The sequence below is a fragment of the Saccoglossus kowalevskii genome, chromosome 15 (genome assembly GCF_978046115.1).
Source record: "Saccoglossus kowalevskii chromosome 15, keSacKowa6.1, whole genome shotgun sequence".
NCBI classification, from domain to species: Eukaryota; Metazoa; Hemichordata; class Enteropneusta; family Harrimaniidae; genus Saccoglossus; species Saccoglossus kowalevskii.
In genome coordinates, this window is record NC_140655.1 from 5,829,456 (window position 1) to 5,843,514 (window position 14,059).

The following is a 14,059-nucleotide window of genomic DNA, read 5'->3' on the forward strand; positions in this document are numbered from 1 at the left end:
AAAACTGTCTTCCTACTAGCCCTCGCCTTAGGTAGGCGTCAGTCTGAACTAGGGGCCTTGTCCTTCTTGGACGACTGTGCTGCCTTTATGGACAATCAAGGCACGAACCGGGTTCCTCTCCAAGAATCAAATCCCAGGACACGATTCAAAACCGTTTGTCATCCCCTGGCTGGCAACACTGTCAACCCAGAGGATCAGGAGGAGTTGCTTCTCTGCCCGGTTTGAGCGTTGAGTTGCTACAAGAATCATACTAGGAAGTCAAGACATGGCAGCAATCACATGTTTATGTGTTATGGCCAGGGTAAGCAGGACAGACCAGCCTCCCTGGCTTCCATTGCCAGGTGGTTCACTATGACCATGTTGAACACAGGGTCTACAGAGATATCAAGTATGAGCGCACGAGGTTCGTGCAATTGCTAACTCATTGGCTCTTGTGTCAGGTGCCCCCCTCGAGCATGTGCTGAGGACAGGCTTCTGGAGAATGCAAAATGTCGTTATAAACTACTACCTAATAGATACCCAATCCATTGAGGAGGTTTTTTTTATGATTCCATCTTTGGTTACTGACCCAGTCCAGACGACCTCAGGGATTCCTGCGCATAGGCGATAGAACAGTCTCGGCAGCACATTTTTGTGGAGAGATTTCTCCTATCAGCACTCCTTAACACATCATTTCTTCACTGGTTTTAACTAGGTGGCAGTCGTAAGTAGAGGGTAAGTACTATCCCGGAATAGGACATGCCAGTTGGCTTAGTTCTCAGTGTGGAGAAAAAGAACCAGAAGTGAGCACAAAGCAAGATGGCGTTGCCCGCCTTGCCTCGGTCACATGGTTTGTGAGGTGAAAGAAAATCTATGAGGTCATGGGGCTTTCCCTGACCTGGATTTTTCTCTCAGTCATTGGCTGATTCGCAGATAAATGCCAACAGTTCAAAATAGTCATTTTGACTGACCAGAGTCTATGGTGTGTATGAACTATGTGAATAGGCGGGTTGAAAACCCTCTGCCTAAATCAGTAAGTTATCCATACAGTTGAGAGCTTAAAACCCAAATAAATACTTATTATTTTTCATCAAAAATCAACCCATTGTCCAATTCAAGGATTCAAGTAAAATGAAAAAATAAAAAAAAACCATTGACATTCATGGATACATCAAAAACCATTCTTTCCAATCGCTAAATATATTTTGTTTAAAACCGTACAATTCATGATTATTTAACAGAGGGGGTTGCAGTATATTCATCGAATATACATTGTTTACACCATCTTGATTGGTTGAAATTAAGTCAGCTTATTGGGCCATGACCCTGGTCACAACACTGTTTTTGGCCATTTTACCTATAGTTCCTTCAGCAAGCCCCTGATTACAAAATCAAATGATATTTTCATTTTGTATTTCCAGGACAAGGACACTTCATTACATCTCGCTGCCTTTAATGGACGCACTCCTATAGTGGAGAAGTTACTACATAAAGGTGCTAATGTGAATGCTGTCAATAAAGTGAGTGTGTTATCTATGCAAGTGTAGTATATCAGTGTGTATACATGTGCTATACCAACTCACTCGCATGCATATTCCAGATTTCTTGTAAAAAGGTGTTTATTTTTGAGACTTCATATTGAGATGAGAACCATTCAAAAATTCCAGTAATAGTTAGAGGGGAATTTAAGAAAAATATCTGGCAAGACAATTGAAGAAATAAGACGTGATTTATTTTCTGTATTGGCAGCAGGATATGCTAACTTTATGATAGATCATTTATTTAGATGCATGTGTCTGTAATATAAAAAATATGGTCAATACAAGTGTGGCGACCAGGGGTCATAGTCAGTCAGTTTTCTTACATCAATTATTAATTTCAATTCAAATTATTGGATAAAATTCATTGAGTTTTCATGTCAATTTCTTCCTGAAAAATACTGGCTCAATTGCTTTTATACTTGGTATGTAGGTACTTTGAGTGTCAGATTTTGTTCAATTCATGACCATATCTGAAATTTAGTTCATGAATCAGTGTCCATATTGACACGAACTGGCACGATGAGTTCACACATAGTTTGCGCATAGTTTTCGCACATCCAGCATTGGCAGGATGAGCTTTGCTCATTTCGAACGGTGTCATGCCGACTTGGGCACGCCATATATAAAGGGGGCCCTCCAAACCTCTGGTCATTTTTGGATTGGCTTTCTTTTAGGCATGTTGTCTCTGTGATATAAGTTGTCTCTTTGCTGGTGATCTCTGGAATGGTGAGCAGTGTCCAGGAAGCCGTATATATACCCCTGCACCGACGTGAGCGCCACTGTCGGACAGTAGTCGTGAACTCGTTGTAAACTGCTCGTGCCATGCGCAAACTGTTCGTAAAGTGTGTAAACTAATTGTGAACTGCTCATGCCATCAATGTGTGAAGTACACGTGGCCGTGTCAGTGGAAAGGCACCAAATCATGAACTTGTCATGAACTACTCGTGAACTCGGCGTGAGCTTCTCGTGAACTATTTGTGACAGTCATGGCATGGCGCCCACTGCCAAGCACTTGCACACATAGCCCCGACGAGTTCAAGATGAGTTCATGAACAGTTTGCGCATAGTTCATGACCCGTTTGCTAAATTTTGTCCTGACCAAAATTTTGAACATTTCAAAATTCTCGTCCTGACACGCCACGCAGTCAAGATAGGTTTACGCACATTTCGCGCCAATTTACGACTAGTTTACACACTTGCACAACTCAACTCGAGTTGTGTCAATGCGTGCCACAGAAGCGTGCAAGTACCCTGACCATGGAGATAAAAAAAGAATACCCCCATGCTCCACACAAACCACACTGTTATCCATACCATGGACTTTTTGTCTGTAATGCTATATAATAATGCTAGACCATCCATCACACAAAACCCAATAAGGAATATTAAAAAAAAAACATACAATTAATACCCAATTGATTCTGGTTACATCCACCAAAAAAATGACCATTGTGTTCAATATGCAAAGACGAAAGTCGATGAATAATAATAGTCCAACAGGTCCAAATTTTAGCGTTTGCTTAACGAAATGGATGACACGACTAAACCTATATGTACTATTTAAACTAAACCATGTTTTTGATTCTAAATATCTTGTATTATCTTTGGTAATAACTAGCAACGCGAAGCTTCACAGCTTCAATGGAATGTCACATTTACAACTTGCAAATTGTTTAATTAAACATTGTAAGTGGAAATTGACTTCGGACTTGGACTTTTAAGTGCCCTCTGCTTGCCTTCAGAATGTAGATGCAGACATCAGTGTTATGGCTTTTGCTTGCCCACAAAAATCACCCTCAAATATGTTTTTGAAGCACCCGTAAATAAATGGAGGCTTGACATACCTGGAGTGATTTATTTTTACATAAAAAAAGAATAAATCGTCCTGTCATTGGTAGTTCCTCAAATTTAAAGTGACAAATACAAACAATTGAAAAACAAAACTTCTGTGCCTATTTAGATTTGCAGACTTCGTCTGCCGAAGGCATCTAGATTTGCTTTGGTCCGTTCGTTCGTCTGTCTGTTACCGCTCCAATTTTTCACGAGAACTGGCATAACGTATTGCGCATGTGCCAGTCTAACTGCTGGGGAAATCGCCGTTGTTTTCGTCTGAGGATATTGTATTCCGGGACTGTATCTTTCTGTGCACAAGGGTTATATAGATTAAATTCTATCTCGTCAGTTTCAAAGGTAAGAAACTGTGCTTATGGTATTTATGAACTTTGATTTATCCTTTTGTGTCCTGACTTTGCTGAGAAACTAGCCATCGCGCAATGCTAGTCACACTTTACCAGAACTGGTTATGAAACGTGTAAATCAAAAGTTTGTCTCGTCATTTAAAAGGCTTGGGAATTACGTTTGGCATATAAAATACTGGAATAATAAAAACGTAAAAGTTTAGAACACGTTGTCTCGTGATTTGCGAGTATATATTATTGTGAATCTGTTGTGCACGATTGCTATTTCCGGTGTTCATTGGCACTTGCTAGCAGATTGAAAGGAAGTGTGAAACTTGGTTTTGTGACAACATATTAGACTAGAGTTATCGAGAAAAAACAAGTCAAGTTTGGCCAACCGTGACTGCTTGAAAGCAATGATGAAATTGAGAAGGACTGTAATTCAATATCGATGAATCTTAAATTACCTTTGAAGTAAATATGATACCCGAGTGCCGAAGAAATTACTACATCAGGTCCTACCGGGACCTACCAGGACCTACAAGGACCTATTTGTGTTGAAGTTTATCAGTAAATCGAACCTCTGTCAACAGAGACATATTTTGGCTTGATTCGGATTAGCCATGTATGTAAGGGTGCCTCTAGAGGGTAGTTGCGCATGCAAAAGGTGAGGCGTATTTTTGTCTATATGCAAATCAGACTTACGCGTGGTATATATTTTGCGTAAAAATACATCTTTACTGCAACTTATCGGTCCACTTGGACTTTTCAAATACTTCAGGAAACAACAGAACATGTTTTTATTCAATTTCAAGCTCAAACAATGACGAAACATATCGTTTGAGTCTTGAACGGATTTAGTGTGGGCCGAAAAAAAACGGAATCCTATGATGCTTTTGGCTTTAAGAGATTTATATTTTCCTATGGGGGAAGCGATTTTTTTTCGATACGTCTCCCCTACTATATACATTCCATGATAATTACCATATGTTTGTTTCATTCCGACCACAAACTGGAATACTTTTTTTCTGACAATACTATCGACCACCCAATCTGCGTTGCTTCGCTTTATTTCTCGGGAGTCGCCCTAGTTATTTTCTGAAGACGCCGTTCTTTCACACCTATAGTTGAGGAGTATAGTTGTGATTCGGCTTGTGAATGGAAACCAATGGATTGTGATTACAATCCCAAGCGAAAGTCTGATGTTGATTTGTTTTTAAATACATGTTTTTGCCTTTTAAAAACACATAGAACTCATCTCACCACGATACAGTGCTAGTAGTACATTTCAGTGGATCTGAACTGTATTTAAATGCCACGCGTAAGTCTGATTTACGCGTACAATCCATTTGTTCTCAAATTTAAATACCACGCGTAAGTCTGATTTGCATATAGACAAAAATGTGCCTCACCTTTTGCACGCGCAACTACCCTCTAGAGGCACCCTTACATATGATTAGCATACTAATTGCGGTAGCCATCTTGCCCTATTTATAGTATCTGTTCCCCTTTAAGGGAGCAGTGAAACAAGATTAGGGAGGGATCAAATTCATGTAATCCTCAATTTTGATGATGTTAACTTAATAGTCATAACTTTTTTTCAAAACTCCAGATATTATTTTATATACTAGTAATTGTAAACAGTTAACAATATTAACTACTGTAATATATTTCTTGCAATATGTCCCATTTTATTTGTTTCACTGTATACAGTAAATCTTTATTTAAAAATACAACTACAATATGTTAATTAGTATGCAAATTAATATGCAAATAAGACGCCAACCTGAGACAACTTTCTGGAATGAACACTGCAATTTGACATACACTTAGGTTACATGATCACTACCTCTGCTGATTAGTTTTTTATGCAATTCTATCTGCATTTATATTAAATGTAGTAATTTTTTGTTTTTTTCTCAATAGTATTTTTTTATTTCTTTAGATATCTTGGCATCCATTTAGTTCAGCTTTAGTGAAATTTTCTGCATATCCCTGGTCAGATTTTAATGACATTGAAAACACAAGTACTCTGGCTTTTTGCACATTCTTAATATTTTTTTTGCAGAATCTCGTGAATATTAATTTGACAACTTTGTGGAGTGGTAACAGACTGGTGAATTAGTCATCCTAGACTAGACATGTTTAAAATAGCGCAGAATGAACTGCAATTTCTTTCTGGCTGGTATAAATATATTAAGTAATATTTTTTCGTACTCAAACATCTTTTTTGATTAAAATTACCAGCTAATGGGAGCACATATGCTACAACCTCTGCTTACTTTGGACTAAATGGTTTTTTTGCAGGTGCAGAGCCAGAATTTTTTTCTCAGAAAGCAAAGCCACTGGAACTGCATGTATTACAAAAACATACTATTTGCTGCGTGTCTGACAATTGTATACAGTTTCGCAGGTCCTCTTTTTTTTACTTTGAAAAGTGTTGTCAACCAAAGCATAAATATGTGTTTCTCTGTACATAAAAATTCACACGATTTGTTAATATTAATGTATGATAATAAAAACTTGATAATATTTTTCAGGATTCTTGCACTTTATTTGAATCATTGTCATATGAGAAGTACTCTTGTCCTTATTAGATATATTGAAACTAATTCAGGGCCACAAACTAGTTTATCCAAACAGACACAACACTCTCTTTTACATATTTGCAGATCTGATTTGTATACTTCCTTGTCATTTTACCTGTTGTACTGGTTTGTCGCTATCTGGTTTTTTTGCTGAGAATAATGCTGACCCGGATGGAGAGTGCTATAAACTTGAAAATGCCAATTTATGTCCATGCAACTTTCAAATGACAACAAGCGAAGGCAGTGTCATTCATGACTTGTTTATCTCCATTTTTCCTCAACTAGACATTCTGTTAATTATGGTTTTGAGCAAAGCCTTGAGTATTTTGTAAATATTTCATAAATATACATAATCACCAAATAATAAGTTCAACCAAACTCACAGTTTGTAACGCCATATGGTATATTATGTTACAGGGCGGTGACACACCGCTGATGGATGCATGCTGTATGAATAAATTGGACATAGCTACACTGTTATTATCTAAATCAGCAGATGTAAATCACTATAATATGGTTTGTTTATATTACTTTTACGTCATCAATCACATATTCTATTTATTAGGGGCGGAGCACATTATAACTCTAAGCAGGGGGTATGAAATTTAGTGGAAAATAAATCTGGTTGGTTCCATCAAATCCACATTGATAACAAAATGTTACAGTCATCAAATTAAACATTTGGCTTAAGCCAATGACCCATTCTGTTCACACAATCAGAGTTGCACAGAAGCAACAGTGACAATCAGAGTTTGATGAATGGACACAGACGTGATGGATTTCAGCTCCATGGTTTACTTGAGCTTAAATTTGACCAGCTGGAATATTTGCTGGCTCAAGCTAGACCGAACAAGCCCATCTGAACACAACTATTGACACCTTGTGATACATACAAACATGTCCAGTTACATACATTACTAATTACAAGGCTATTCATTGTTGTACTGAGAAAGTCAAAGCAGACACTTGGTTAATATTTCCTTGTAATTGTCATTTATCAACACACATTATCCTAGACAAGCATTATTCAATATTCACTCAAATGCAAACTACTGTCAACTTTACTACTCATTGTAATAACACATTGTTAAAACATTTTTTATATCAGATGACATTGTGATGTTCCTTTCTGATAGAAAGTGTCATTCAGGCACACAACAATGTCTTTGGAAAAACTGGAACTAAACTTTGTTGCACCACACAAATAATGATGCAATTCAAGTTCAAGAATTGTCTTCAATTTCCAAAAAATATTAACTCACTGTAACTATGATTTTACCAGTACAGCTTACATCATTCTGTCAATGAGGACGCAGACCATAACAGGCTAACATTCAATATGAACATTTGTTTTCATTAGTCCCCGTTTGGACGAAGTCTGAAAACGGGGACTTATAATTCTGTCTCCGTCCATGCGTCCGTCCGGAGTCGTATCTCAGAATCCCTTGGACCGATTCTGTTCATTCTGTGCATGTGCCTAGTACTTTATGTGGGACATATGCACATGCAGTGGTTTAGCGATTTAATTCAAAATGGCCGACTGGCAGCCATCTTGTTTTTTGAAAATATTGTATTTTGGACATGCTTTGTCAGTTTTCATTCAAACTTGGTACATAGATTATACATGTTAGGATACATGTCCATGATGATTTATTTCACAATTGGATCAAAGATAGCCGACTGGCAGCCATCTTGTTTTTTGAAAATATTGTATTTTGGACATGCTTTGTCAGTTTTTATTCAAATTTAGTACATAGATCATATGAGTCCATGAGTTCCTGAGTCTGTCTGTCCGTCCGTCTGTCGGTCCGTCCGTGTGTCCGTCTGTCTGTGCGTCAGTCTGTTCAGAGTCATATTTCAGAATCCTGTGGACTGATTCCGTTCATTCTCTGCATGTGCCTAGTACCTTATGTGGGACATATGCACATGCAGTGGTTTAGCGTTTCGATTCAAATTGGCCGACTGGCAGCCATCTTGTTTTTTGAAAATGTTGTATTTTGGACATGCTTTGTCAGTTGTCATTCAAACTTGGTACATAGATTATACATGTCCATGACGATTTATTTTGCAATTGGATCAAAGATGGTCGACTGGCAGGCATCTTGTTTTTTTTATGCAGTATCTTGGACGTGCTCTGTCAGTTTTCACTCAAATTTGGCACATACATCTACTTTATACATGTTAGAATGCATGTCTATGACAATTTGTTTCAAAATCTGGTCAAGGATGGCCGATGGACAGCCATCTGACTTTTTAACCTTACTACTATATTTCCACAATTTATGTACCATTTTCATTTGTATTTGGCACATACATCATACATATCAGTGTGTTTCATAATCAGATCAAAGATGGCCGAATAACGACTGTTTATATTTTTGGCCATATTACAGTTCAGTGTTCTCCCCAGGCCTTTCAAGCACTGCGGGCCCGCGTCGCTTGCACAAATAGCCGCGTCGCTTTCGTTTCGCCCGCGATTCTTGAAACCCTGTCCGCGATGCTTAAGTTGTTGTATTGTTTACAAGTGTCAGCCACGTCTTGCACATCTTTAAAACAATAACATGTATTGATCGAAGGGTAATCCTGCCTTTGTTAGCCTTACAAAAACAGTGATAAAACGGAAGTCTACAGGAAGTCTGTCAAGGGGATCGGGGCCTGCAAAGTAATAATTTGTCCATTGCGTCGGGAAGATCTACCCCGATTTGCTGCACTGCGGTAAATTGCGGTTTTTACTACTCCATCGCCGATGACAAAATTACCAAGAATTAGAAAAAACAAGTGAAATTAAGTCACATTGGGAAAAAATCGTAAATAAATGGAAGCAAAAATTATTCAACTGCAGACGAGAAGGCCGAAGAAAAAACGAACCCTGACCTCTAGAAATACCTCATGCATCGAGTGCCTCATTACCGAGGAACGCCACTGAAGCGACGTAACGCATGGTGACATCGAGACCAATGCATGCTGGGTTACAAGGGGGGATTCCGATCGAGGTAACAAAGATGGCGGCGCTGTGTGCATGTTTTTCCGCGATGTTTAAAAACAACATCTCGTTGGCGATTTTGATGTAATTTCTAAGATAATCGTCAATGAATCATTTTAATTAACAAAACATTCTAAATTTGTGTATTTTTAAACCAAAAAGTCAGGGACAGATGATCGCAACAGCAGCAGAGAATACCCGTGGTGATCGTAGTGTTATGCATAAGGTATAGAGATGAATGGAAAATCGCTGACATGAGTTTTGAAATGCCGTTGTAGAAAATAAATTTCATTATTAGTCCCCGTTCGGACACAGTCCGAAAACGGGGTCTTATGTTTTGCCCTGTGTGCGTCTGTCCGTCCGTCTGTCCGTCCGTCCGTCCGTCCGTCCGTGCGTCCGTGATCACCTGTATCTCGAACATGCATGGACCGATTAAGTTCAAACTTCACTCATACATCACACATTATATGGGACATATGCACATGCATTTTTTTCATGATCCGATTAACGATAGCCGAATAGCGGCCATTTTAAGGCCGAAAATGCATCAAAATCGCACATTTTCACCATTCCGGACCCGGATCTCAGTTATGCATGGACGGATTTTGTTCAAATTTGGTACATACATTAAACATAATAGGACCTTGATGCACGTCATTTTTTTTTTGGATCGGGTTCGAAATGGCCGACTGGCGGCCATTTTGTTTTAAAGAATTCAGTTCTGGATCCGTATCTGAGACATGCTTGGATTGATCGAGTTCAAACTTCACACACACAAGGTACATCATGTCACAAATATGTATGTGCATTTGTTTCATGATCTCATTAACGATAGCCAAATGGCGGCCACTTTAAGGCCGAAAATGCATTGAAATCGCACATTTTCACCATTCCGGACCCGGATCTCAGTTATGCATGGACGGATTTCATTCAAATTTGGTACATACATTAAACATAATAGGACCTTGATGCACGTCATTTTTTTTTTCGGATCAAGTTCGAAATAGCCGACTGGCGGCCATTTTGTTTTAAAGAATTCAGTTCTGGATCCGTATCCGAGACATGTCTGGATTGATCAAGTTCAAACTTCACACACACAAGGTACATCATGTCACAAATATGTATGTGCATTTGTTTCATGATCTCATTAACGATAGCCAAATGGGGGCCGCTTTAAGGCCGGAAATGCATTGAAATCGCACATTTTCACCATTCCGGACCCAGATCTCAGTTATGCATGGACGGATTTCATTCAAATTTGGTACATACATTAAACATAATAGGACCTTGATGCACGTCATTTTTTTTTCAGATCAAGTTCGAAATAGCCGACTGGCGGCCATTTTGTTTTAAAGAATTCAGTTCTGGATCCGTATCCGAGACATGTCTGGATTGATCAAGTTCAAACTTCACACACACAAGGTACATCATGTCACAAATATGTATGTGCATTTGTTTCATGATCTCATTAACGATAGCCAAATGGGGGCCGCTTTAAGGCCGAAAATGCATTGAAATCGCACATTTTCACTATTCCGGACCCGTATCTCAGTTATGCATGGATGGATTTTGTTCAAATTTGGTACATACATTAAACATAATAGGACCTTGATGCACGTCTTTTTTTTCGGATCAAGTTCGAAATGGCCGACTGGCGGCCATTTTGTTAAAGAATTCAGTTCTGGATCCGTATCCAAGATATGTCTGGATTGATCAAGTTCAAACTTCACACACACATGGTACATCATGTCACAAATATATATGTGCATTAAAATTTGTTTCATGATCTGCTTAACAATAGCGGAATGATGGCCATTTTAAGGCCGAAAATGCATCAAAATCACGTATTTTCACAATTCCAGAACCGGATCTCAGTCATGCATGGATGGATTTTGTTCAGATTTAGCACAATGTGTTGTACATATGCAGGTGCATTTCGGTCATGATCTGCTTTGAATGTACATGTCACTCAAATATGAACGGAACGGGGACGTGTCATTGACAATGACTTGTTGATTTATTAATTTCTAAGTCACATTCCGATAAACGCAATCTGGCAGACTATACAAATTTAACCAAAAAATGTTTTCCCCACGTCATATGAACTGACAGTGACATGGGCATTAAAACTGAATGTACTTGTTGTACACAAAATAATGATGAACCAGTTACCTCCATGGATAACAATATAATCATAACAATACATTTTTTGCTATTCTATTTCAAACTGTTGACTTGATGCACACTTAAAATACAATGAAGTGATATAAAATGAAATAAAATATATGAGCTATAAAAAATATCTCTTCTTTATTGTACTTAATGTATCACAATGTTTGTTGGATAAACAAATTATTATGCAAATAAATTATGCAAATTAGATGCATTGTTATGCAAATCACCTGCGACGCTTGGCATGGAGTCTGGGGAGAACACTGTTACTACTACATGGAACACGTGTTTTGATGTAAATAAACAATGTGTTGTATACGCCACTTGGAACTCAAGTTTCAAGGACACGCTCGCGACAACCCCTCCGCTTTAATATGAGAAGACTTTCATATGAGAAGAGAACTTTCAAAAATTTAACGGGGACTGTGTCAATTTTAATGATTTGTTCACTTGGATTGTTGTTTTTTCTACTCATTCCCACAACTGTTTTAACAACTCCTGATATTGATATAACTATATAAACAATGATTCTTCAAACTTGTACTTTGTTCAGTAATTTTTGTTTTCCATCAACCTGTATATTATATTGCAGAAACATAAGAACGCACTGTTTAAAATGATTGATGAGGCCAGCTGGTGTGTCAAGACATCACAAGATAAAGCCAATGCATTGAATATCATGAAGATTTTATTAGAGAAAAACATTGATATGATGTCACCAAATAAGGTTTGTAATTTACATTTGGTGATATATATGATTGATTTATAAATAACATAAAATTGTTCTTAAATGGGTTAACACAGTAATTGTAACTTTACACAACTTGTTTCACATTTTCACATCAGACTTGTTACAGAAGCTTCATTGAAGAAATTGAAGTATTGGTATTCATACTTTGCATGTGCAGGTGTCATGGCGGTCCCTCCCATGATGCACCTTGGTCGTTTGAGTTGTATCATGACATGGGCAATGTGGTACCTGAGTGTGAGTGGTCACTACGGCAACCCTGGTACTGTGGCAAGGACACTGTGGCACCCGAGCACGGTTGTGCATGCTGCAGTGACAGCCTCCTTGTGTTAGTCCCCGTCGGACCTAGTCCAAAACGAAGACTTATTTTGTTTTTTACGAGTATTCTGTTCATTTTACAGAGATGATTGTACAGATTTGGGTTAAATTTTGTACAAAGGCAAGATATAATGGGTTAAATATGTTTTCAGTTGTTTTTCATTTTCATCGAAATTTAGCCGAATGGTGGCCATTATCGTCAAAAACAAATAAAATGGTTGGTCATCAACCATTTCTTAGACATGCCTTGACTGATTCTATTCAAACTTGGCATTGACATCAGTCATAGTGGGTTACTGATGCACGTCATTGTTTTTCCGTGATTCGATTCAAAATGGCAGACTGGTGGCCATTTTGTTTTTTACGAGTGTTCTGCTCATTTTACAGAGATGATTGTACAGATTTGGGTTAATCTGGGTTAGTTTATATAGTTACAATTTTGTTTTTAATTATCAGGATGAGACTGCAATCGAGTATGTGAGGTCTAAAATTGGTACAGGAAGTGATCTTCAGAACAAATTTTATGAAGAAGCTGAGATATTGTTGACAAAAGTGAAAAAGGTATTACTCTGGTTGCAGACAAAACATAGTATCGAACAATCACAATGTTATTCTGAAGTTAAATTTAAATAAAATATATTTTAGGAACGTGACTATAAAATACTACAGAAGGAGCAAGGAATCCCGATTGAAACAACAAAATTACTGTTTTGTGGAGATGGAGGTTCAGGGAAAACAACTCTGAAGAAGTCTTTACTCAAAGTGAGTATTGTTATAATAGTATATTTTGTTTTACAATGGTCATCTATCAGTAGTACTTGACATATAGTTCACCAATATTTCATCGAAATTGTAAAAATGTATGGTAGATATATTTCATGGATATTTATCATATATTTCAGACATCCAAATCTAAAGCTGGTCCTGCTCCAGGCAAAGATAATTATGTTCTGACCCCAGGCATAGACATATCTAAAGAAAAAGTGCCAGGTGTTGGTAAAATGGTTATGTTAGATATGGCAGGACAAGAGAGTTATTTTTCCAGTCACGCCATGTTTCTATATGCCGGTTTGGCTACTATAATTGTGATGTACCAGGTGTGTGACTTTATAAACGGGAAGATAATCAGACCGTTGGATATTATGGAGAGAGAAAAGACTCGGGTAAGAGATAATTTCAATATGTTATCAGCTGTGTCATCAAGTTCAAGTCTGCTTGGTAACGCTAACAATAATGACAAGTATATGATGATTATCTGACTAGACTTGTTTATGGGAAATTTTGATCCGATTCTAGCAATATTGTATATAGCACTATACCTACAGGAAACCAAAAATATACTGGTCACATCTTGATATGCAGTAATAACATTCTGTTTAGAATTTGTTCACTTTCTTGATAGATTTATTTACAAAATGATTTTGATCAGAATCTCTGGCATTACCAAATGTCTTATCTGACTCTTGCTCCATAAAAGTGCAAATTTAAAAACCAACAGTCTGAATTAAATACATAGCTGATAGAATATCAGTTGAATTATCTTGAAAAAAGTG

The 14,059-nt window shown here is 37.7% G+C and overlaps 1 protein-coding gene across 2 annotated transcripts in view; it reads left to right on the top strand.

The window, feature by feature from the left end:
• LOC102805571 (death-associated protein kinase 1-like) overlaps positions 1 to 14,059 on the top strand; it is a 38,555-nt gene that overhangs the window by 15,320 nt on the left and 9,176 nt on the right. Inside the window, exons 5-10 of one of the 2 annotated variants that reach the window (XM_085508657.1) lie at positions 1,401 to 1,499; positions 6,703 to 6,801; positions 12,033 to 12,167; positions 12,963 to 13,067; positions 13,152 to 13,268; positions 13,409 to 13,669. In XM_085508657.1, the coding sequence (XP_085364783.1) occupies positions 1,401 to 1,499; positions 6,703 to 6,801; positions 12,033 to 12,167; positions 12,963 to 13,067; positions 13,152 to 13,268; positions 13,409 to 13,669 (816 nt within the window). The remainder of the gene's footprint in view (positions 1 to 1,400; positions 1,500 to 6,702; positions 6,802 to 12,032; positions 12,168 to 12,962; positions 13,068 to 13,151; positions 13,269 to 13,408; positions 13,670 to 14,059) is intronic. The other variant, XM_085508658.1, reaches the window with a different exon arrangement.